At 39.2% G+C, this 26,072-nt stretch overlaps 2 protein-coding genes and 2 long non-coding RNA genes across 20 annotated transcripts in view; 2 read left to right on the forward strand and 2 right to left on the reverse strand.

The window, feature by feature from the left end:
* The window catches only part of JMJD1C (jumonji domain containing 1C), a 325,118-nt gene extending 315,817 nt beyond the window's left edge, over positions 1–9,301 (reverse strand). For all 17 annotated transcript variants that reach the window (XM_021073670.2, XM_021073664.2, XM_021073659.2 and 14 more), the window contains exon 1: positions 9,188–9,301. The gene's annotated coding sequence lies outside the window, so the exon portion shown is untranslated. The remainder of the gene's footprint in view (positions 1–9,187) is intronic.
* Positions 1–26,072, forward strand: part of LOC102165048 (uncharacterized) — a 1,242,341-nt gene that overhangs the window by 434,715 nt on the left and 781,554 nt on the right. The gene's annotated exons all lie outside the window — the stretch shown is intronic.
* Positions 8,821–26,072, forward strand: part of REEP3 (receptor accessory protein 3) — a 104,737-nt gene continuing 87,485 nt past the window's right edge. Inside the window, exon 1 of the mRNA XM_001925659.7 lies at positions 8,821–9,031. Coding sequence (XP_001925694.2) covers positions 9,000–9,031 — 32 coding nt within the window. The 5' untranslated portion in view covers positions 8,821–8,999. The remainder of the gene's footprint in view (positions 9,032–26,072) is intronic.
* LOC146396847 (uncharacterized) lies at positions 19,242–22,950 on the reverse strand. The gene is made up of 2 exons (XR_014827985.1): positions 20,434–22,950; positions 19,242–20,115 (listed from the first exon to the last, which is right to left on the reverse strand). It is a non-coding gene; the product is annotated as an uncharacterized LOC146396847 (long non-coding RNA).

The following is a 26,072-nucleotide window of genomic DNA, read 5'->3' on the forward strand; positions in this document are numbered from 1 at the left end:
TTGTGTATTAAAATGGCCACTGTGGTTGCTATGCAGATTAGAGACTATAGCAGGTCAAAAGAAAGAAGGAGCTACATTAGAAGCCTTTCAGTAGTCCAGATGAGAGAGGTGGTAGAGATAGAAAGGTACAGACAGGGAGTTCCGGAGTTCCCGTCGTGGTGCAGTGGTTAACGAATCCGACTAGGAACCATGGGGTTGCGGGTTCGGTCCCTGCCCTTGCTCAGTGGGTTAACGATCCGGCTTTGCCGTGAGCTGTGGTGTAGGTTGCAGACGCGGCTCGGATCCCGCGTTGCTGTGGCTCTGGCGTAGGCCGGTGGCTACAGCTCCGATTCGACCCCTGGCCTGGGAATCTCCATATGCCGCAGGAGCGGCCCAAAGAAATAGCAAAAAAAAAAAAAAAAAAAAGACAGACAGGGAGTTCCCATTGTGGCACAGTGGTTGCAGGTTTGGTCCCTGGTCTTGCTCAGTGGGTTAAGGATCTGGCGTTGCCGTGAGCTGTGGTGTAGCTTGCAGACACAGCTCGGATCCCGTGTTGCTGTGGCTGTGGCGTAGGCCAGTGGCCACAGCTCTGATTCGACCCCTAGCCTGAGAGCCTCCATATGCTGTGGGAGCAGCCCTATAAAAGGGCAAAAAGACCAAAAAAAAGAAAAGAAAAAGGTACAGACAGATTCAGGTTAGTAAGTAGAACTGAAAGAATGTGGTGGTAAATTGGATCTAACAGGTGAGAAAAAAAGAAATCCAGGATAACACCTATGTTTTTCTCTCTATGCATTGGGTAGAGAGTGATATAGTTCAGTGAAACAGGGAAGGTTGGGGAAAATGTTGGGTTTGATGATGAGAAAGACCAAGAGTACCTATTAGTGAGATGGGGAAGACTAGGGAAAATGTTAGTTTGGAGGAAATCAAGATTAGAATTTTAGGAGTTCCCATCATGGCTCAGTGGCAATGAACCCGCCTAGGATCCATGAGGATGCAGATTCAATCCCTGGCCTCCCTCAGTGGATTAAGGATCCGGCATTGCCCTGAGCTTGGTGTAGGTCGCAGAGGCGGCTCAGATCCCATGATGCTGTGGCTATGGCACAGGCCAGCAGCTATAGCTCCAATTCAACCCTAGCCTGGGAACTTCCATATGCTGTGGATGCAGCCCTAAAAAGCAAAAAAAAAAAAAAAAAAAAAAAAATTAGAATTGTAGTGCTGGAAGAGATCTTATGGATCATTTACTTCAACCATTTTATTCTAGAGAAGTAAACAATGACTCAAACCTATTAATACAGCTTGCCAAAAATGGCAAAGTACCAGTATATTTTGGAAGAGCCAGTGCCTCCATTTACCAAGAGTTTGTAACCTTTTTTGCATTATGGATCGCTCTAGGGGTCTGATGAAACTTGGAATCAAATTAATGTTTTGTTTTGTTTTTTTTTAGTTTGGGATTATAAAGAAAATCAGTTGTACTGAAATTCGTCATCAAAACAGTAAAAGAAAATATGACTTGGTAACATATATGTGCTTCTTTATGAACCCATTAAATAAGGCCTCAAGTAATATAAATAATATTTCAAGGTATTTACAATAACTTTAATGAGATATGAAAATATCTGTGATTTCTATTGACAAAAAGAAGTCCTACGAATACTGCTATAGTTTGTTTCCTACATTCAAGCTGAACGATATGCTAACTTTCAGGAAAAGTTTAGTGGGGGGGGAGTACTTTTTCACCTTCTAAGTTCATGGCCTATTAAATTCTAGCCAGGAATACCTAATTCATGGACCACAATTTAAAAAGCCTTTGGTTAAAGCCCTGATCATTTTTTCCCACAGGGTAATATAACAGCCTTGGGACTAACAGCCTCCAGAATTTCCTCAAATCCACTGTCACCCTGATGAAAGGTCACAAAGGCCAATCTAAGAAGAACACTCCCTAGCTTAAAGGCCTTGTAAAAGTTCCTCATAGCTTATAGGATACTATGGTGTTGACCAACACAATCTCAAGGCTCCACTTCTCTAATACAGGACTTAGACTTGATTTCTAGCACTACACTGCACTTTGAGACTTCTTGCCTGTGTTCTCTTCTCTCTCTTAAGTATAAGACTCTACCAAAATATCAACTTTTGAAACACCTGACTCCAAAAACGCAATCTTTTCTTTTCCTATGAATGTCTTCAAAATCAACAATTGGGGAGTTCCCATCCTGGCTCAGCAGTAACAAATCTGACTAGTGTTCATGAGGTTCGATCCATGGCCTTGCTCAGTGGCTTAAGGATCCAGCATTGCTTAAGGTCATGGGTCCGAGGTTGCTGTGGCTGTGGTGTAGGCCAGTGGCTGCAGCTCCAATTAGACCCCTAGCCTGGGAACTTCCATATGCCGAGGGTGCAACCCTAAACAAAAAAACAAACAAAAAATGATAAATGTTTTTGCCTGACATATTACTCTGGGCTATGGTTACCTGCACATATTCTTTTTCCCCACACGTGATAGTATGCTTCTCCCAAATTCATTGTTCTCCCCACTGCAAAAGGCAGTCTTGAATATTTGTGCTGAATTTTTACTGATTTAAAAATATCTCATATTTCCATTATAGTATTCAGTTTATAAAGAGATTTCAGACATTTCCTTGTTGAATTTTCTTAATAACCCTATGAAGACAAATAGTCTAATGTACTACTTTAATAACCGTATAAAGACAAGGAGTCTAAAGCAGTTTTACCTGATTTTGCAGATGAGGAAACAGATGTCCAGGGACAAAAACAGACTTGCCCAGGTCTAATCATTTAATGAGCTAGAGTTGGGATCATAAAATCCAGGCTCCTTGGTGCAGTGCTTGTGAACTAAAGCCATGTGCCAGGCCTGGGCAGGTGAATAAAAAACATGACACAGCTTCCTTCAAGAAGCTTTTTAAACACAGTACCAAGATGACCCTATTAAAAATACTTTTAAATATATATATATATATAAAATAGTACAAGTCCTACAATAAAATTACTTCATAAAGCTAAATATTTATTTTCTTTTCAGTCGCACCTATGGCATTTGGAAGTTCCTGGACCAGGGATCAAACTCTCGCCGTGGTGGCAACCTGAGCCACAGCAGTGACACCCACTGTGCCATTAAGGGAACTCCCAGAGATTATGAATTTTGAGGTACATTTTTAAGTAATGGTTATTTTATGAATGCTTTGTATATCAAGAGTATTAATCTTTGTCTGGTTTTAGAAATGTTTTTTCTCCGTTTGTCATTTGTCCTGAGATCTTATTGGTGTTAGAAGCACAGCAGTTTTACACTGTTATGCAATCAAGTCTATGAAATTTGCCTTTTTGTTTTCTGATTTTAAGGCATGCTTTGAAAGGCCTTTCAATTATCAAGATTATATTACTTTCACTTGTTTTCTTTTTACACTTTTATCATACTTTTTAGATTTATATTTCTTATCGATTAAGAATTACTTTTTCTTCAGTTTTTATTAAATGGCTAACTTGCTGTCACAAAGTCATTTGCTAATTAAGTCTATCATGTCCCAAATGATATAAAATTCTACCTTTATCTTAAAATTCTACCTTTATCTAAAATACCTATACATAATTGTCTCTTTCTAGACTTTACTATTGGCAAAAAAACAAACAAACAAACAAAAAAAACACACCTGGCAACAGAGATAGACCTCTGAAGGAACTGGATAGCTGGAGACAAGTGATAAAAGATGACTCATATTTCATTGTTTATCCTTTCGAATTTTATTCCATGTGCTTTGAACTACCACTCAAAAACATCAAACATTTTTAAAGTCCTGCTTACTAGTAATAATCAAATTATCAAATATTTCAGCTTTCTGTAAATTATATTATAACATACACCTGAATGACCCAAAAATCACAGATCTACTTTGATTTCAAAACTGGGAACTATGACTTAATATATTCTATTTTCAAAGAATAGTGGAAGTACCTCAAATATATCTTGAACTAAATGTTTCTCTGCCATTTAACAAACACAAAATCATTTTTTATCCTGAAGGGGAAAGCCAAGCTCTTCTAAATTCTTAACTGCCATAAGCAAAGCTACCCCCTCAAATAAAAACCCCAGACCCAGGAGTTCCTGTCATGGCACAGAGGAAATGAATCTGACTAGGAACCATGAGGTTGCGGGTCTGATCCCCGGCCTCGCTCAGCGGCTTAAGGATCCCCAGTGTTGCTGTGACCTGTGGTGTAGGTTGCAGACTCAGCTCAGATCTGGCATGGCTGTGGCTGTGGTGTAGGCAGGGCGCTGTAACTCCAATTAGTCCCCTTGCCTGGGAAGCTCCATATGACGTGGATGCGGCCCTAAAAAGCAAAAAAGAACCCCAGATCTGTATATGCCCTAGATCCAGCCATCACAGACTTATTTTGCTTTCTTCATTGCATGTTAGCTAGTAACTAGCCAATGCATAATTCAGAATCAAATCTTTCTTTTCTAGTGCAATCCAATTATTGTATTTTCAATATTACTTCTTTATAATTTGATTTCAATGTCAGATGCCAAATCTGACCTCTGCTGTAACCATAATATTATAAAGTAAATTGGCTAAGATAGGAAAAAACATTCATCTGGCAGCAGATGGAAAAAAAAAAATCAAGTTTTGTCTTTTAAGTCATTCTCTTTAAGATCCTCTCCCTCACACCATTTTTTAAACACCTACTCATTCAGTAGATCATGTAGTCATTTTAGCCTTTTTTATACATAAAAATATTTTCAAGCACTTAAAAATATTCCTCCAGTAGAAATGGGAAGGTGACCTAGTATTTAGTTTCATTATCATACTCAATATAGAGTAGATAATACCTCTGTACCCTGTAATTCTGCTCTCACTATCTGCTCTCCTAGGTACATTCCCACTCTCTTTTTCCTCCTAATAAATAAATTCCTTTCACGTGTAGAAGAAACATATTCCACGTGTCTCCCAGGAACTTAGGTGAAGATGTAGAAGAGAAACCAATTCCTGTAATAGAGTCGAATTACCCTTAAGTTTTAAAACTCTTTGCATTTGATCATCATAACTATAATCCCCATTTAACAGTAAACATAGACTTGCCAAACATCACATTACTGGCAGTAGAAATAGGTCTCCTGCTAGAATGTCCTTTGCCCTAAATATGCTCCCTCCTACCATGATTAAACTAAATACCAAAAGAAAAGTGCCTTCGTGTAATGGAGTGAAGTACTCCACAGCATAACAAATGAATACTAGTGAAAAGTGAAAAAGCAATTAGGTTTAGTTAGTATTTAAAGAAGTAATTTCCTATCTTCTCAACAAGAAGTGACCTCAAGCCTGCCAAATGAGACCACACTTAAAAGGCAGCAGGTAATGTGTTTCCTTTTCTCCTGGCTTCATACCAAGAAGCACTTATCTAATGATCACCTACTACTACTAGATTTCAACTAACCAGGGCATAGCCCAATACACAGAGATCAGAAACGCCCACTACTAAAAATCTGGGTACTTTTCATGTGATTCTTCCCCTCAGATGAAATTACTCTTGCTTTAGACTAAGAATTCATATCAGGCTTGATGTCCCCCTTCCATAAAATATTTTCCAACTTCTGCTTAATCACCTTAAATGAAATTAAAAAGTCTTCCTACAGACTTCAAACAAATCCATGTATCCCAAATAAAATATAAATGGAAAGATGAAATGAAAATAATTTAAAATATGCATTTCAATATGCTAATCTTGAAACAAAACTGACCTAGAAGCCATACAAGAATACTTAGTAGCTAACTATGACAGCTATGAATGCAAAGTACTTCCTGATGCAATTTTCCAAAGCTGTAAACAACTCCTGATCAAGTTGTGACCAAAACAAATCTTTTCACACAACAGTTGCATATGGAAATAGATACTGGAAAATTCAGTCTCAGTTAAAACCGTTTATATGCAAAATGGAGGTTCCAGGTTGACATAACTACAAATATTACACACGTCAGGCAGGATATTCCTAAACCATGTAGGGTACCGGGACATTCTTTGTTCAGGACAGCCCATACCTTACAGAATATATAGCATTCCTGGCCCCTATCCATCAAATGCTAATGGTTAGTCCCAACCATTTCAACAATCCCCCAAAATGCCTCCCAACTTCCCCCAGAGGGAACCCCTAACTGCACCCAGTACCTTTAACACAACTTGACTATCATAGTATAATATAGGTAAAGAACAATCTGGAAATGTGGATTAGAGTTCCAGTTCTAATACCTATGAGTCATGTGGTCACTGGCAGTGAGCTCTCTAAATCTCAGTTTCCAGTGTACCAAAAGGGAAAACACCACCTACGATCTATGTTGTAAAGGCTGACTAAACATATCTGTAGCACAAGGTAGGTGGTTTCTAATACGTGACATGCTGAGATGTGAAAAAGGGGGCTACTGCAAATTGAGAACAGCAAAAAGTGATATGAATGTGAAGGAGGCTGAACTATAAGCATACAAAACGAAATTTAACGCACAGCAGCCTGTGGACATTTCAGAGAGAAGTCAGCAGTCATATATATCTTAACAACCCCTGAAAGCATTAGTGTATTGCAAGACAGTGAAATAAAATTAATATTCAGAATGATGACCCCCAAAATAGGAAGGCAAGAAAAACATCTTTAAGAGACTTCCACTGCACACGGCTAAAATTTAACAAAGTTTCTACACTTGAGAGTGACTGTATCTAAAAAACATGTTTCACACTTTTACTGGGCAATTAACCTATTCTAGATACGAGGAAAACACAAAGATTACTAATATGCCATTCCTGTACTTAAACATTTTACCATTCAGGAGATTAGACATAGGTAAAACATAACCATAATACAAAGCAGAATGACACAGGCTTTAAAAAGAAATTCAGGGAGTTCCTGCCATGGCTTAATGGAAATGAACCTAGCTAGAATCCATGAGAACACAGATTCAATCCCTGGCCTCGCTCAGTGGGTTAAGGATCTGGTGTTGCTGTGAGCTGTGGTGTAGGTTCCTTGTGGCTCAGATACTGCGTTGCTGTGGCTGATGGTGTAGGCCACAGACTACAGCTCCGACCGGACCCCTACCCTTGGAACCTCCATATGCCACGGGTGCTGTCCTAAAAAGATAAAAATAAAATAAAATAAAATAAAAAGAAATTCAAGGAGTAAATTATGGGGGCCTAGAGAAAATGATGAATAACTATGAAAGCAAGGACATCTTTATGGCACAGGACAGTGAAAAACAAGGATTCTGAGAGGTAGAAAATGGGACGCAAACCATTAAAGAAAAAATTAATTCCAGGCAAAGGAACTGAGCATGAAAACACAGCTTGGTTCAGAGAAGAGAGGTAGGAAAAGGGTACATTAGGGGTTGAGAAGGCGGTAAAAATTAGGCTGGAAAAACATTTTGGGACTTGTTCACGGAAGGATCTGAACACCCTTCAAATAACTTTTGGGTTTATTGGGCAAGAGAACTTTCCTGAAAACTGGTGCTGATGTGACACTTTTGATTTCCAAATAATGTTGAATAAGGTCCAAAAATAAGATTCTGAATAAATGCAAATTTTCATTAACAAGATCCCTGAAATTAAAATACATTCTTAATATGAGTAAATAAGCAAAAAGAGCCTACCCCAAGAGTAGAAAGCACTTTTGAGTTCATTCCTTAAGTAATAAAAATATTACCAAATGTATTAAACCTGGGACCTTAAAATAATTCAGGGTAATCTTTTATGTGTTCCTGATTTTCTCCCAAGCATGTCACAGAACTTTCCTAACAGTGCTTCATGTCCCTGGAAGGCAAGAGGTAGGTTGCAGTATTATCAGCCTCTTTTTACTATGGGGAAACTGAGAAACAAAAATAATAAATTACAATATGGTCACAAAATAAGCTATTACATTTTCCAGAACTTTTAATTAAAGAGTTGAAACTCACATTTCATACTTTTTTCTTCTTACCATATGAATACTAGAATTATCTTTTACTATAGTCTTAAAAGAAAAAAAAAAAAAACTTAAGATCGTCTTCTCAATTTGGTACTACCACCAAAAAATTGAGTTTAAATTCCATCTCTTCAAATTATGACACCTCCAAGAACTGTTAGGTGTAAGCAGTAATTCAACCTACCAAAAAATAGGTGTAAATCGCAGAACAGGTCAGGAATCCTAGGCCCAAATTTTACTTTGTCTATCTGGCAGATCAGAGGTGTATCTGTAAAACAGGCTTTGCAGATGCTGTAATGGAAAGGTGCCCTAAGAGGCCCAGAACAGCGATACCAATACACCTACTACTGCAAACTTGAAATCCAATGCTTGCTCCTTCTACCCCTGCCTGCATTACACCACGCACCAGAAGACTCCTGGTACACACAGAAGCCTGTGCACAGAGCCTCTAGATGTTTGCCTTAAAAAGCGGTACTTCGAGGATGCCCCAGGCCTAGGACAACAGTAAGAACACCGGATATAGCGAAACATCTCAAAATCGCTCCTCTCCAGAACCTAGGGCCTGGTCCAGAGGATTCTACTGGACAGAGTTCCTGCCACTATTTTGTTTTTCACTCAGGCACTGACAATCCCCTTCCTCAGCCTCCCACCACCTCCCCTCTCCTCTACGCCAGGTAGGCGTCCCAGGGATACTAAAAGCAGGAAGTGGGAGGTGAGAGTGCAGGGATCCCGGCCACGAGGCCTTCGGGTGCGGCTAGGGGTCCCGTCAGCTCAACCCCCGGAGCCCGGCCGCCCAGACCGGGCCTCGGCCAACGCGCCGCGGCCGCCGCCTATCAGCGGAGCGCAGGGGCGGGGCCCGCTGGCTCGGCGACGGCTCCTCCGGCAGGCGGGGACGGGCGGGGGATCGACCGCCGCGCAGCTCCGGCCGCCGCGCGCAGACACCGGGCCCGGCTCCCGAGGGCGCCAGCGCGGCCCCGGGGAGCGCGAGGAGCCGGCGAGCGCGCGGCCTACCGTTGACGGCCTGGTCCGTCACGCTCGGCGCCCACCCACCCTCCCCGGTGGGGTCCAAGCCCCTGGGAAGATGGTGTCCTGGATGATCTCCAGAGCCGTGGTGTAAGTTCCGCTCACGGCGCCCCTCACCTCTCCGCGAGGCCCGGGGTGGGGGTGGGGTGGGACAGGGGCCAGGAGAAGGGAAAGCCCGGGTCTGGGCAGGGTGGGCTGGCCCGACCTCGGGCCTGCCCGGGAACTGGGCGCCCTCAACCTCCTCACCCTAGTCCACGTCGCTGCGGGGCTCCCTGCGTCGGACGAGGGCCCAGCGGCTGCTGCGCGGCCCAACTGCGTGCGGCTTGTCGGCCCTGCTCCCGCGGCGCTGGGTGGGCAGGCGCGCAGGGCAGGCGGCGCGCGCTCCCTGCTCCCGCTCCCCGCGCTGCGCGGCACCGCCCTGCGGGCCCGGGAGCGGCGCGCCTCGCGGCGGCGCCCTGCGCAGGCTCCGCAGAAGCTGAGCGCGGGAGGCTCTGGGATCCTGCTGAGGATGCCGTGGCAGCGCGGATCCTTTGTATCCTGCGGCTGGTGCGGTGCGGGGTTCTCTGGGCGGCTGATTGCCATTCGGTCACGTGTGGTAGGAGGAGAGATTTGTCTAAAACCCCTCGACCGCTCCCATTTCAGATCCCTGGAAGGGTCCTAGTTGACCCAAGATTTACAGCTTATCGAGAAAGGAGCTCGTTACTGAATGATGGCACCCGCCTGCTCGCCCAGATCCCAGAATTTGGCCCTGTCTTGGAGGAAATATTTGTAAAGGGATTGAGAGGCTGCAGGTGCCTGTTGCCTTTGTTCAAATTATCAGTTCATTGTGCTCTTACCAAGTGCTGCAGGCCCATAAGGAAAAAAATTAGTTGAGTTGTGGTGTTTACTCTAAAGGTACCAGTTGGCCTACAGTTTAAACTGGTTTCCTCCCATTCTTCCCAGCTTAACCCCCTTCTCAAAAACAAAAGTCACTAAGTCAACAGTGACGTAGTTACAGCCAGGGACTTGTGGGTTCATTATTCATGATCTCTGTAGGAGTAATATAATCTCGGTACTTTTATGAAATGTTTTTATGAGGTGGCAGGCTTCTCTGATTAGCTTTGTAATGTGGGGGAAAAAAAGTTACCAGATTTTTTGTTTTGTTTTGTTTCTCAGTGGGGAGGAGCTAATTTTTCTGTTTGTTTGGTTTTATTTTGTTTGAGAGTGAATCAATTGCTTAGTAGTCCTGCTCACCCTGATTTATGATAGCATTCAAAATGTGTCATTTGATTGTATTAATGCAGTTTGTTCTTCTTTGGTACAGTTTCTAGTTTTAAATCTCCAGAACGTCCTGTGTTCATTTGTATAAAACTGAAGATCAAGAAATAAAAGCATACCACAGATGTTTTCAGATTTTGATTTATTTATTTTTGCCTTTTGGGGCCTTTGAATATTAATTTTCATAATACAGGAATACCTTTCCTGGCCTACTAGATGTCTATCAGTTCTTACTTCTGTGCCTGGAAAATCAAGTGTCCTATTAAGAGGCTGTACTATTTTTTTTTTTTAATTCTCTGTTTTGTTTTTTTTTTAATCCAGTTCTTTAATTTATAGTTAGAAAAGATTGTGAAGCACTTTTAATTTGCATTACTCAAAATCAGATTTTTGGTTTTGATCACCGGCTATGAGTCTTAATGTCTTTTCTAGATGCTCTCTGTAAACACAAAGTTTAATAACACATAATTGATCTTCACGGAACTGACAGTTCAAATACACTGCTATCTGCAGAACAGGTCAAGTGTTCTAAGAGTTACACTCAGTGCTATAGTGTTTAGGCAAGGAAGGGATTCTATCTGGTTGGAGAATCAGAAAAAGCAAGATTACATTTGAGATGGGCCTTAAAGGACAGACCAAATTTAGACAAGCCAAAGATGCAAAAGGAGACGATTCCAGATAAAGGGATCACTTCGAGCCAAAGCACAGAGGAGGGAAAGCCCAGATTAGTTACTGAGGACTTGAGGGACTGGGGAGAGAGGAAGCGGGAAAGGTAGGCTTGGCCTGCTTTCAGGGAATTTCAGGAAGAAGTGATATTATTAGGCAGCAGTGACTTTGCTTTGGTAGACTCTCTCCTTTGTGTGAGATGTTTGTAAATGGAGACTCTGAAGACTGGAGCAGTAAAAGGGCTCCCTAACTAGGAAAAGGGGGTTCAAGCCTGCAGTGCTACCATCTACAGAGTTGAAAACAAAGGAAAGGGAACAAAATAAGGAGAAAAGTTCATAGAAATGTATTTATCAAGTGTCAGGAAATCTATTTTACAAGCCATTGAGCTATTAGCATATGAGAAAACACACAAGTCAGGGAATTATATTTTGCCCCTCTGCTTCTTAGTTTCTCTTTCTCTAATCACTGAATTTTTTTCTACTCTCTTGATCATACATGAGAACATAAAGGATCAACCCCAGGGTCTACACAAACTTGGAAACCTTTTTAACACCAGCAGATAAAACTTGCTTAAATTCTTTCTTATCCCCTGGAGCAACCAAGCTAGTCGCGAGCCTGAAGAAAGATCAGACAGTTCTCTCAACATGAACCTCTTTGGCATGTGTATAGAACACAAGGACCCTCTTTAACCAGAGCTCCCTGTGTACACAAGCACTTTCTCCCCAGACCTTGTGGCAGACTATTTCCGGGAAGAGCATTGGCTTGGAAATCAGACCAGGATGCCAGTTAATAGCTGCATGGCCCTGGGCCACATACTAAATACAAGCATCTTTGTCCTTGTCTTTTTTTTTTTTTCTTTCTTTCTTTCTTTTTTGTCTTTTTAGGGCCGCACCACAGCATATGAAAGGGTCAAATCAGAGATGCAGCTGCTGACCTACACCACAGCCATAGCAACACCAAATCCAAGCTGAGTCTGCGACCTACACCATAGCTCATGGCAAAGTCAGATCCTTAACCCACTGCACCAGGCCAGGGATCAAACCCGCATCCTCATGGATACTAGTAGGGCTCATTACCACTGAGCCACGACATGGAACTCCTAGTCATTATCGTTGGAAACCTGGAGTTTAGAACTGGCTTTGGTTGTATTAACCAGCTGAATGACCTTGAGTCAACCTCTTACTGATTACAGACCTGTTTCTTTCTCTACAGAGATAAAGGTATCTGGTAATCTCCAAACTCTTTTATATAGCTATAGCATTCTGTGATGCTCTGAGAAGATTTTTCACTATTTCCAGTCTTAAAATCAACTCACTTTAACTTGACAGGCAAGATTGAAAGGTTAGTTTGCAATTATAAAGGATAGTAATCCAAGATTCCCAAATGTATTATATGTGATAAAATATGTAATACCCATAACTTACCTTTTAAAACATGATTCTTAGAGGTTGAGGGGAATCCCATTTTTCCAGATTTTGTTAATTTGTGTATACAACATAGCATGTGGTTAAGATTGGGACTTAAAACAGATGGCCTGAATTCAGGTATTAGCTCTGCCATTTAGTATTGGCTATAGCCTACGCCATGGGATTAAATGTGTTCATATAATGTCCATTGTCCAACATCAGGTAAAGTTAAGTATTCAGTAAGTGTTAGTAGTTATCAGAACAGGTAAGAACATAGTCCCCTATAGTCCCAGCAGATTGGATGTTTAAACTATTTCCAATTTACATTTTTCTGTCTGTGTAGGTAACAGTTGTAATTAAGAGTATAGTTTTTAAAGTTTTTTACACTGCTATTTATTATTATATGGTAAACGTCTTCTGGATTGCTCTGAAATCTTATATCTTCTATTTGATCAGGCCAGTATTCATAATTTTCATAGCCATTCTTCTGGTTTTTTTTGTTTGTTTTTAGTTTTTCTTTTAGATCACTTCTAATATTTCATTATCATAGTTAATGCTATAATGTGATTATATTACTCATTTATATATACTTTTAAGTGCTTCGTTAGGGTAAATATCCAAGAGGAGTATTTCTGAGTCAAAGGCTATGAATATTTTTTTGACCATTGATAGCAGTTACTAAATTGCTATCCAAAATGATTTACTTGCTACCAACAACGTATGAATACTGTCTTTATCACAGTATAGCCAGATTGGGAGGGTTTAATTTTTTTGTACTTTCCTAATGAATATAATAGACCTCATTGTCTTCTTTTGCATTTTCCTTCTCATTAGAAAGGTTTAATATTGACACTAATATTTAGTAATTGTCATATATTAAAGTCCTTTTCAATGCAAGTATTGTTTCTCAGTCTAACTATACTTCTCTTCAGGTATTTTATTTTTAGTTATATAGAGAGTTCATAGTTTTAATGCAGTTCAGCTTGCTCAATTTTTTTTACTTTGTGATTGCTTTTTTACTAATAAATATAAAGCAGTATTCTACGGAGTTCCCGTCATGGCACAGTGGTTAATGAACCCAACTAGGACCCATGAGGATGTGGGTTCGATCCCTGGCCTCTCTCAGTGGGTAAAAGATCCAGCTTTGCTGTGAACTCTGGTGTAGGTCACAGATGCAGCTCTGATCTCAAGTTTCTGTGGCATATACTGGCAGCTATAGCTCCGATTCAACCCTTAGCCTAGGAACATTGATATGCCACACCTGGGGCCCTGAAATGTAAAAAATAAAAAATTAGGAGTTCCCGTCGTGGCGCAGTAGTTAACGAATCCGACTAGGAACCATGAGGTTGCGGGTTCGGTCCCTGCCCTTGCTCAGTGGGTTAACAATCCGGCATTGCTGTGAGCTGTGGTGTAGGCTGCAGACACGGCTCGGATCCCGCGTTGCTGTGGCTCTGGTAGGCCAGTGGCTACAGCTCCGATTCGACCCCTAGCCTGGGAACCTCCATATGCCGCGGGAGCGGCCCAAAGAAATAGCAAAAAGACAATAAATAAATAAATAAATAAATAATTATTCCAGATATTTGATTTGTACTACTTTCTCATATAGAGTTAAATTTGGAGACTTCCTTTTTAATTCATACATCTGTATTTCCCTTTTTACACTATAATACACTTTTATTTTTCTTTTACCATAGTTTTATTATCCGGCAGTACTAGCAAAACCTTAGTCCTCTTTTTTTAATTGATCCTCTTCAATTATGTTTAATGGGTACTTATAGAGTCTAAATTACATACTTTAAAAACCATATTCCAGCATTTTTCCCCCTTCTTTCCAACATCCTCTTTTCCCTCTCTGCTGAATCTTTCTTGTCAGCATTCAAACATGCTATTAATGTTCCCATCTTAAAAAAAAAAAAAAAAACTTTCAGCCTGCTATATTTTTTTGTCTCATTTACCTATTTCTCTCTCTTTAAAGCAAAAACTCCTCTTAAGAACAGTCTATACACTTTTTCCACTTCCTCTCTTTTGGGTCACTCTGGAACCCATACCATTTCGGCCCTGACACCAACCACTCTCCTTCAAATCACCCTTCTATATATGTCAACAGTGACCTCACACATGGTCTTCATGTTACTTAGCAGCAGTTTTTGATATAACTGCTCATTCTCTCCTTGAAGTACTTCACTTGGATTCCAAGAAACCTTGCGTATTTTGTTTTCTTCATAACCCATTGGCCACTCCCTGCTCCCTCTCCCTTACCACATTCCTCCACATGCCCTGAATTATTGAAATTGATATGTCCAGGGGCTCAGTCCTTAAGCCTCTTTTCTATCTACACTCCTGTAAGGACTCTCATTAATTTATATCTTCAACCCAGACCTCTGCTGAATTCGTAATCATACATATTTTTAAGTGCCTACTTGGAAACATCTAAAAGTCATCTTGCATGTAAGATATCCAGAACTGAACTCCTGAATTTCCTTTTTGATGTGGCTTTGACAGCCTGCTCCAGCTCAGTTAACAACAACTCACTCCTTCAATAGTTCAGGCCAAAAACCTTGGCATCATCCTTTATTCTTCTTTTTCACTCCATATATTGACTACTACAGCAAATCTTATTGCGTCTGCCTTCAAAAGACACCCAGCATCCAGCCAGTTCTCTCTTCTCTTACTTATAATACTCTCGTGCAAGCCAGCATCATCTCTGAAATGTATTGTTATAAAAGCAACCTGCTTTGACTCACTATGTGTGTGTTCGTTAAAGATTATGACAGGATTAATGAAGAACATCTTGAGTAATTTTTAAATCCTTGTGAATGTCAAGGGGACTTATAACTTACTAGTGATATTTTTCTTCCTTTATATGTGCTTTAAATATTTGTAAGATCTCAATGATAGCTAGAATAGTTTTTTCAACTAGGTTGAAAAGGTAGATTTTTGATGAGCTGTCATATAAATGGCTTAAATGTTCTTGAGTTGTGTCTAAGAACAGGATACTTACTGCTATTAAAGCATGAGAAATAAGGTAAATAGAAGCAATGATGTTTTCAAAGAAATTGGAAAAGTTAAAAATTTTAAACATATAACTTATTGTGAATGTCCTGCAAGAGGTCATCTTTTCTGTCTTCCTTCATTAAGACAGAAAACACATCCTAATCCATTGTGTCTTGTTTTCATTGCATAGGCCAGAACTCCCAACAAGATTCCTTTATTAGCCTTTATTTCAGAAACAATTTGCTTTTGTCCACTTTTTCACTGCTGCTATATTAGCTATTTTTCCACTGGATTTTTTAACCTTTTTAGGATCAAGACTTTTATTGATCTTCTCTCAGTATAGACTTAAGTGCTTAAATAAATGGTATATAATAATAATGATGATGAGTTCCCACTGTGGCTCAGCTGTAATGAACCTGACTATCCATTACAATTCAGATTCAATCTGTAGCCTCGCTCAGTGGGTCCAGGATCCAGCGTTGCCATGAGTTGTGGTGTAATCACAGACTTTGATTCCACCTTGGCTGTGGCTGTGACGTAGGCTAACAGCTGTAGCTCTGATTCAACCCCAAGCCCTAAAAGAAAGAAAAAAAAAATCCTGTGATAAACCATGATGGAAGAGAATGTGAAAAAGTATACATGTGTAACTGAGTCACTTTGCTTTACAGGAGAGGTTAACACAATACTGTAAATCAACTACAATAAAACTTAAAGAGCAGGCTAGCTATTGTTAGATTTTTTTTTTTTTTTCATTTTAAGATTCTTTAGGGTTTCACTGAGTACTAATAACACTTTGGACTGGATATATATTTCTTGGTGCTGTGCATTGTAGGAGGTTTAGCAACATCTTTGGCCTCTGTTCATAAGATGCCAGTGGCAAACCACCCCCCCCCACCAGATATGACAGCCAAAAATGTTTCCAGATGTTGCCATGTCACCTAGTGGGCAGCAATGCCACTGGTTGAGAACCATTTTAATAAATGAAAAGGGAAGAAGATTATATTAGTGCTGCACTGTTCAATATAGTAGCCACTAGTCACATATAGCCATTTAAATGCACATTAATTAAATTAAAAATTAAGTTCCTCAGTCACACTAGCCACATTTCAACTACTCACCTATGCCAGTTTAGAGGCTACCTTATTGGACAGCACAGAAATAGAATATTTCCATCACTGCAACAAGTCCTATTGGAGTGATCCTCCAAAGATACCATCTGCTTAGCATCCCCATTTGAAAATGGATTTGTTTGCTGCTTCAATGGGTAAAATTTTAGGCCATAATGATATTTGAAAATTCATAAGCATCTGTAAATATCTCTTAAGAATTTTCTATATACAATACTGCTGCTGCTCAATCCATCATAATTTTTTTTTACTGTTTCAAAATTAATTTTTCTATTCCAGTATTTACAGAGTTTCCTCAAACTGATGGAAATCGCTGATACAGTACACTTTGAAAATAATTTTTATAATCACGTGTTCTGCACATCAATTCTTACAGTCCTTATTTTCTAAATTTATAAATAAAATGTGGTTTACAAGTTAGTTTTCCTAGTCCTAGAAGTTGTCAGGACATTAGGATTTGAATACAGAGCCAAGGATTACTAGTATGTTGCTTCCTTTACTGGTAACAGTGTCATCAACTCTACAAAAGCAGAGTTGCAAAAAAAAAAATCATGAAAACCTAAGTCATAGGACAAATTTAAACATAAAAGACTTGTGCTGGCCAATAATTCAAAACATAAAAAACATAACTTCAGAGTGTATTCAGCTATATCATTGCTGAACGCATTAATATTTTCAAGTAATGGTGGTTCCATTTTATTTTATTTTTATTATTATTATTATTATATTATTATTTTTGTCTTTTTAGGGCCACAGCTGTGGCATATGGAAGTTCCCAGGCTAAGGGTCGAATCAGAGTTGCCGCTGCCTGCGTACACCACAGCAATAGCAACGAGCCATGTCTTGTGACCTACATCACAGGTCATGGCAATGAGGCCAGGGATCAAACCGACATCCTCATGGATACTAATCGGATTCGTTTCCACTGTGCCACAACAGGAACTCCCATGATATGCCCATTTTAAGAAAGAATTTTCTCACCCCAAAATAAAACCAAGCATTTGGCTGTAGAAAATTTCCTTAACCTTTTCTCATGTCACATTTCTGAGTAATGTATTAGCTTGCTAGGGCTGCTGTAACAAAATACTACAAATGGGATAGCTTGAATAATAGAAAATTATTGTGTCAACAGGGTTCTTCATTGTGAGGTCTGTGCAGAAGAACCTGCTACAAGTCCTTTCCTAGCTTCTGGAATTTTTTTGGTCATCTTTACATTCCTCAGCCTGTAAATTCATCACCCTGATCTCTGCTTTCATCTTCTCATGGCATTGTCTCTGTGTCCTAATTTTCCGTATTTATAAGGATACAAGTCATATTGGATTAGAACCCACCCTGATTATCTCATCGTAGCTAGACTACTTCTATTAGGACCCTATTTCCAAGTAAGGCCAGCATATCTTTTGGAGGGAGACACAATTCAGCCCATAACAATCTCTTTTATATATCCTGAGAATTGGTGTATGGCAAGGAATAGTTTGAGGGGTTGAATTAGAAAGTTGAAAAAAATCTAACAAAATAGCTGTCTTAATTAATTTGAGTTGTCAGGTAAGAGAGGGAGTACTGATTTTTCTATCTTACTGTGAAATGCAAGGCTAGAGCAATACCACCAGAAAATGTTACGGGGAAGAGTTGTTTAACACTGAGACTGACAATCTCATAAGAGCAGTATGTTCACCACCACTGAAGGCAGGCAAGGGAGAGTAGAAAGCTAGGTAAAGCTTTCTTAATTATATGACTTGTATGCTTCTGATGGAGAATCACAGGTAAATTACTATGAACCATTTTGTATTTAATAAAACTACTTAAATAAATGAATACATAACCTTGTATTACATCAATATCAGGAATAATTAATAGACAGCACTGTTTGGCATTTAAAAAAAAATCCACCCTAATTATGTACAGCACTGAATAAATTATATGCTAAAGTTTCTACTAATGTGACACTTTTCATCATCAAACTCTAATCACCAAGCTCTAGGGCTCCCAAATGATGGATTGCACTTTCACCAGAACCGGAAAGTAGATAAACTGACTCTTTATTTTAACATTTGAAAGGCCCACAGGAACAATGAGGGGTAGGTATGTACCCATGAGGGTTAACTTAAAGAATATAGGAATAAGAGAGAATGAACAGTGATATTTGCCTAAAGGGATCATTACAGCCATGATCAGTTCTTCACTGCTTTGTGCCTGTCTTGTTTTCTCTGGGGACACCAACCAGTCTCACCATTGCTGGACAAACTTCCCAGTTGTTCATTTGATGTCTGTTTATTTGAACTGTATTTTTTAATCATTAATTTTCATTAACCTTAGTTTTTATTTCTGATTTTCTGAAATACCGGGCTTTTCAGTTTCCACTTAGTATACGTGGCTTAATTTTGCCAGTAGAAATAATAATGGTTTTCAGGTGTTTAATGGATCATACCTACATAGGAAAAAGTGTTCTCTAAAGATATACCTCTCAGTCTATATAAAATAGCCCTGTGAGTGTATAAATATTAAACATTTTAAAAATAAAGTGTTAAATAAAACTGTATGAGAGAAGTGGCCTAAAAGCTTTGTGTAAAGATATTCTGAAAGAATATCTGATCTTTTCCTTGCAAAATAAAAGTTACAGATATGCAAATTGGAAATAAACCTTTTCCCCCTCAAAGTTTATGCACTGTTATTTTGATTAAATAATTTTTAGAAACTTCTAAACCCTATGTGTTGTATTTATATTGTGAATAAATATGATGCAAATACTACTATTTCAATTGGTCTCTAAGTTTAAGAAATAAAATGTACTGTCTAGGGATAGACAATTGAGAGATACAAACTACTATATATGAAATAAACTACAAGGATATATTGTACAACATGGAATATAACCAATATTTTAATGACTATAAATGTAGCATAACCTTTACAAATTATAAATCACTATTGTATACCTGAAAATTATAATGTCCATTCACTTATACCACAAAAATAAACAAACATAAATAAATAATTTTTTAAAAGGAAATAAAGTATACTGTCTTCCAGTAACTCTGTACCCAATTACCTGAAATGTTTTCTGGTGACCAATTTTTATAGTGCTGTAATTAAAATAGCTCACCTAAAACTAAGATCAGTAAAACAGGTGGTAAACCATTTTAAGAGTAATAGTTGTAATAAAAAGAGAATTTGATTACTTTGAATGACTGAGAGGATATAAAGGAAATGCTGGAAATAATATGACCTGTAACCTAAAAATGACACTGCCCAGATACACTTAAATATGTGATGAGAGGAGAAAATTTACAAGCAATGAAAGCATTCAGTTTCTTCCCTTGAAGAATTCAGTTTTGCTTCCCCACTTTAAAGTATGTCATCACTGTCACTTATCCTCTTTTTCATGCTTTCTTTACCTTTTTATCTAGTTTCACTCTTTTTCCCTTCACTCTCAATCAAGATGAGAAGAGAATGGTATGGTCTCTGTCATGTGCAGAGATTCAGTAACTTCAAAGGTTATAATTTTAATTTATAGTCTCCACAACAACAGAGGAAAAAAAGGAGACTAAAGGGGATATAAAAGACCAAAATAAAGGGAACAGGAGATGGGGACATATGAACCAAAAATGATGTAGAAATGGGTTCAAATATATCAGTAAAGACAATACATGTAAATAGATTAGATTTTTTTGTTAAAAGACAGACTTTTTAACACTGAGGAAAAAACCTATAAAGGTGTAAAATGTGACTGAAAGATCAAGTTCTTTTTTTTTTTTTTTTTTTTTTGGTCTTTTGTCTTTTTTTTTTGTGGTTGTTGTTGTTGTTGTTGCTATTTCTTGGGCCGCTCCGGCGGCATATGGAGGTTCCCAGGCTAGGGGTCGAATCGGAGCTGTAGCCACCGGCCTACGCCAGAGGCACAGCAACGCATGATCCGAGCCGCGTCTGCAACCTACACCACAGCTCACGGCAACGCCGGATCGTTAACCCACTGAGCAAGGGCAGGGACCGAACCCGCAACCTCATGGTTCCTAGTCGGATTCGTTAACCACTGCGCCACGACGGGAACTCCCCTGAAAGATCAAGTTCTAAATAAATCGATAAAGCATATTAATGGATCAGTATTAGTTGATGATTAGCATTTCTTCCCAAGTAGATCTATAAGTTCTCTGGAATTCCAACAGAATTTTTTTGCTTTTGCTTCATGGGACTTGATAGATTAATTATCTGTAGTTCATAGGAAAGAGCAAAAGCTCAGGAATCAATAAGATAACAGCAAAGGACAGGGAAGGAAAAGTTGCCCTATTGCATATCAAGATTTATTACAATGTTGTAGTAATTAAGACAGTGTACTATTGGTGCAGTGCTTGATAGTAGACTTAATGAAACAGAATCCAGAAACTAACCCAGGCAATATGGAAACCTGATTCTACAGAAGTAGTATTCCAAATCAGTGGGAAAAGATGGATAATTAAAAAGTGTTGTGACAACTTGGTCATCTCTCAGAAAAAAGAATGAAACTATAACCTTACTTAACAGCAAACTCAAAAAGAAATTATCAGTGGAGTTCCCATTGTGGTAGGATCAGCGTTTCTGCAGTCCCAGGATGCAGGTTCGATCCCCAGCACAGTGGATCCAGGGTTGTTGCAGCTGCAGCTTGGAGCTGATCACTAGCCTAGGAACTTTATATGCCAGAAGCTGCCAAAAAAGAAAAATTTACTTCACACTGATAATTTAGTTTTCACTGAAATTTAGTTTGCAGTTATGAAAACAAGCACTTACCATAACACAGTCATATACATACCACTGGTTATCTTCATTTTGCCATTGAGAAATGCGAGGATAAAAGATATGAAATAACTTGCCTTGTTACTTGCGGTAACTTATTAGGTGGCAGTCTGGCTCTAGAACCAGACAACCAATGTGTTATACCACCTCCCTGGGTTGTACGTTACACCTCTTATTTTATTTTACATTTGAAATCCGCTTTATTGGGATAGAATTTATGTGCAATAATTTCAATGAGTGTTGTCAAATAGTACACTTGTATATCACCACCCCTATCAAGACTCACTTTACATTTTCAAAAATAGTAGTTGAATTTTTACTACACTGGCCATCCCTGACAATAAATCTGTCTTTGCCAATCTGTGTGGGAAAAAACTAATTATTTTAAATATCCCTTTCAGGATATAGGTTTTTGGGGTTTTTTTATTTTTTGTTTTTTCTGGTTTGTTTTTTGTTTGTTTTTTTTGTTTTGCCACACCTGAGGCATGTGAAAGTTCCCCAGGAGAGGAATGGAACCTGCACCTCAGCAGTGACAACACCATAATCCTTAAACCACTGTTCCACAAGAGAACTCCTGGATATAGAATTTCTAAAACTCAAATTTAGAAACTCATTGCTATTTTTCTCAATTCTTCAATTGCTTGGGGGCAGGGAAGGAGGCTGTGATAGAAGAAGCCAGCACTGGTCCAATGAGGGCAAAATCTACAGACCGTTTTGGAACATATGCAACTAACAAAGCATGATAGTCTAAAAATATAAAATTCTTTAAAATCATTAAGAAAATAGACAATCTACAGGGAAAAACTGTACAAAAGAATAAAGCATCTCCTAGGAGAAGAAACCAATGGCAACTAGACATGGAAAAAGATCCTCAAAACTCATTAGTTTTCATAAAAATGTAAATTAAGACCACATTGAAATTCCATTTCACACCTGCTAGCTTGCAAAAATTAGGAAGTCTGAAAATACCAAGTGTTGGCAAGGATGAGCAGAGCAACAAGATCGTTTTTTGTGATGCCAGTAAGAGAGTAAGATGCTGCGACTGCTTTGGAAAACAGTTTGGCCCTAACTCATAGTGATAATCATTCACATACCCTATAACCCTGCAGTTCCATAATTAGGTGGAATTTGGGACCTGAACCAGGAGACATTTGCAAGAATATTTATAAGAAAGTTCTTAAAGCAAAAACGTACCAAGAATACTAATTTACATGGACAAGAGAATGGGTATTTAAATGCTGATATATTTACATAATGAAATATTACACAGTAGTAAAACTGAATGAGGTACCACTTACAAACATCAACATACAAATGCCAGGAAAATTAAAAGTGTGTTTTTTGAAAAAAAAAAACAAGCCAGATATGACTGCATTCAGCTGATGCCATTTTAAAGGTGCCAGCATAAGTAGAACTAAATAAACAATATATAATTTAGAGATAGATATATATGGCAAATCTATTTTTCAAAGAGAAGAGAGAAGCAGAAGAAAGAATAATTATCCTAAATAATAAGTTTTAGGATAGGGGTTAACTCAGAGAGTACCCTGGCAGAGGAGAGGGCTCTGAGACAATGGTGGTGGTGGTATTTCACTTTGATGATGGATGACTGATTCACTCCATTATGCTTCATAACTTAGAAGCATGTATTTTCTTTATAGCAACTACTACATTTTTTTAAAAAGTTTAACACTTGCAGTGAGTCAGGACCAAGATATGTACAGTAACTTAAGAAACAAGCTAAAGACAGCAAGGAGCAGATACCAACAGAAAGGAGATGCTTCCCCTGTCCCAGCCCATATGCTGCTTGCTGATGTAGAGGCCAGTTTTAGTGCTAAGCCAGGCTCCAGATGGAGGGAGGGAAGGGGCTGCACCTGTCATGAAGACTATGTGAACAGAAGGCCAGAACCTCTGTGAAATCACCAGGCAGGCTGTCTCGAGTCCCCTTCCCCCCCGTCCCCCCGCCACAAAGCTGGTATGAGTCCAGTGAAGATGTCAAGTTTCTTATTTATCTAAAAGATTTTCAAGATTCTAGAAGTAGATGGCCACTTAAGAGCTTTCTTTTTTCCACTTATTTTCACGACAGTATTTTTCTTATCTATCCATTTGCTATATGGGATATCGCTATAAAAAGTAATTTAATGTCTAAAGTTTATAAATCAGTGTGCCTTTACATAGGTCTGTCTTAATCTGGAGGTATGCTGATATGCAGAATAATATTCCTAACAGCTGCAGGTTTGTATTCTTAATGTTGTTGCCTGGCAATTTTGATAGTTCAGCTGGTCAAAAAAAAACTTTACATTACTTGAAATTCCCCGATACCTACACGAGAATAATTTAGCATTTAGTTCATGTATTTCAGAGCAGTTCCCCACTATTACAAGGGAGACGATTTTAATCCTAGAATCTGGGGTGGGTTTGAACCTATCATTGGGAGATAATGCCTAATGTTAACATTTTATGCTAATGTGTAGCTTTGATTTCTTATGCACCCTGAGCATCTTTCATAAAAGAGGAGGTGAATGGAAAATATTCACTAGAGATGTGTGTTTTCCATGTGGTCAGCCTTCCTGTAGGGGTGATCTGGCTGAGATATCTGTCACCCACTGATGATGGCCAAGATGGACTTTTGGCCTGTTAGGCTGTCGCCCTGCTCCCTTTCATTCCATGTGCTCTGCTCACTTGGTCAGTAGGGAGGACATTCACAGCCTTGCAGCACCTCAAGAGCATGATTGCAAGACATTAGGTAGTAGATAGGCAGATATGTCTGTTTTCTAGTTTGAGAATGCAAAGTAAGTAATTTACTAGATTTAACTTTAAATGTTATCCATATTCCTGCACTACCTCAGCAGTGGCCCAGAGACATCAATAGGATTGCCAGCTAGTTTAACACTTTTTTTTTTTTTTTTTGTCTTTTGTCTTTTTGTTGTTGTTGTTGTTGTTGTTGTTGTTGTTGCTATTTCTTGGGCCGCTCCCGCGGCATATGGAGGTTCCCAGGCTAGGGGTTGAATCGGAGCTGTAGCCACCGGCCTACGCCAGAGGCACAGCAACGCAGGATCCGAGCCGCGTCTGCAACCTACACCACAGCTTACGGCAAAGCTGGATCGTTAACCCACTGAGCAAGGGCAGGGACCGAACCCGCAACCTCATGGTTCCTAGTCGGATTCGTTAACCACTGCGCCACGACGGGAACTCCCACACTTTTTTTTTTTTTAATATGAACAATGTTTGCCTATTTGCTTAAAGAATCTTGGAGGATTTCACAAGAATGATTTAGGAAGAAAGAAATTAGAAAATTAATTATCAAATCAATCAGCTTCCCTAATGAGAGAGTACTTCCCAAGGCCTGAGCCTGTACTGGTGGGACAGAGGAGGTGGGTTATTATGGAACATTTCTTACTGAAGAATGATTGGAGGAGTCCCCATTGTGGCTCAACAGGTTTAGAACCTGACATACTGTCCATAAAGATGTGTGTTCAATCCCTGGGCCTGGCTTAGTGGATTATGGATCCAGCTGTGGCATAAGTCGTATGCAGATGCAGCTCAGATTTGACCCCTAACCTGGGAACTTCCATATGCCACAGGTGCAGCTCTAAAAAAACTTATTTTCTTTACTTTTTTTAAAAAAAGAGGCATATTGGAGTTCCCATCGTGGTGCAGTGGTTAACGAATCCAACTAAGAACCATGAGGTTGCGGGTTCAGTCCCTGCCCTTGCTCAGTGGGTTAACGATCCGGCGTTGCCGTGAGCTGTGGTGTAGGTTACAGACGCGGCTCGGATCCCCAGTTGCTGTGGCTCTGGAGTAGACTGGCGGCTACAGCTCCGATTAGACCCCTGGCCTGGGAACCTCCATATGCCGCGGGAGCCGCCCTAGAAAAGGCAAAAAGACTAAATAAATAAATAAATAAATAAGAGGCATATGGAAGTTCCCAGGCTAGGGGTTAAACTGGAGCTGCTGCTGCAGGCCTGTGCTATAGCCCCAGCTACACCAGATCTGCGCCGCAGCTTGCATCAGCACAAATCCTTAATCCACTGAGCGGGGCCAGGGATGGAACTGGCATCCTCATGGATACTAGTCGGGTTCTTAATCCACTGAGCCACAACAGGAACTCCAAAAAAATTTTTTAGTTAAAAAATAAAAATAAAGAATGATTGGAAATTCATGAGATAAAATGGAAACTAATATAAATAAGAAGAGGTGTGGAAGCTGGCACAAACAAAAAAAAGCATGTCAGCCTACAAATAGGCTCTGAAATCAGTGACCATTTATTCCTTTTACTCCTAGCTGGATTCCTGTTTTATTATTGTTTTGCAGGTCAGATTCTTCTGTTTTGCTAACATTTGATCCCTCAAACTAATCTTAAAAATTCTCGATAAGGGGACAACATTTACTAACCTTATTCACCATTTAAAAAGGAGTTTTATATGATGGGTTACTCTAAAATTAAAACTTTGAACTAGAAAAGTAGTTCTGTAGCTTTACAAATGCTGAAAATTGATGCCACCATTTAACTTGACAAATACGGTTCATAACAACTGATTAAAAATCTTAAATTATTATCACTATAACTGAATACATGTTAAATTGAGTATGTATTTTCATAGAGGTATTTTGGAGTCCTCATTTAAAGTAAGAGCTCACAAAGCACTATGCTATATTTAAAAGCTTTTCTAGAGCCCATTCCCAAAGATTTTTCTTCATGAATCTCAGATGGGGCTGGATATTGTTATTTTTTGAAGTTCCCCAAGTGATTGGAAGGTGCATACAGGCTGGAAAAACATTACCAGGAGAGGTTATGAAATAGAAAAACTGGTGGTGATTTTTTTTTTTTTTTTTGAGAAATAGTGTCAGAAAACTCACAGAATTGAGCTGTTAAATATTGTTATCATTTTAAAACAAGGAAACAAAAATTGTAAGATA

Source organism: Sus scrofa, chromosome 14 (assembly GCF_054392235.1).
Source record: "Sus scrofa isolate SSC_HxYL_T2T_F1_AM1 chromosome 14, Sscrofa_HxYL_maternal_Yorkshire_Landrace_v2.0, whole genome shotgun sequence".
Classification (NCBI taxonomy): domain Eukaryota; kingdom Metazoa; phylum Chordata; class Mammalia; order Artiodactyla; family Suidae; genus Sus; species Sus scrofa.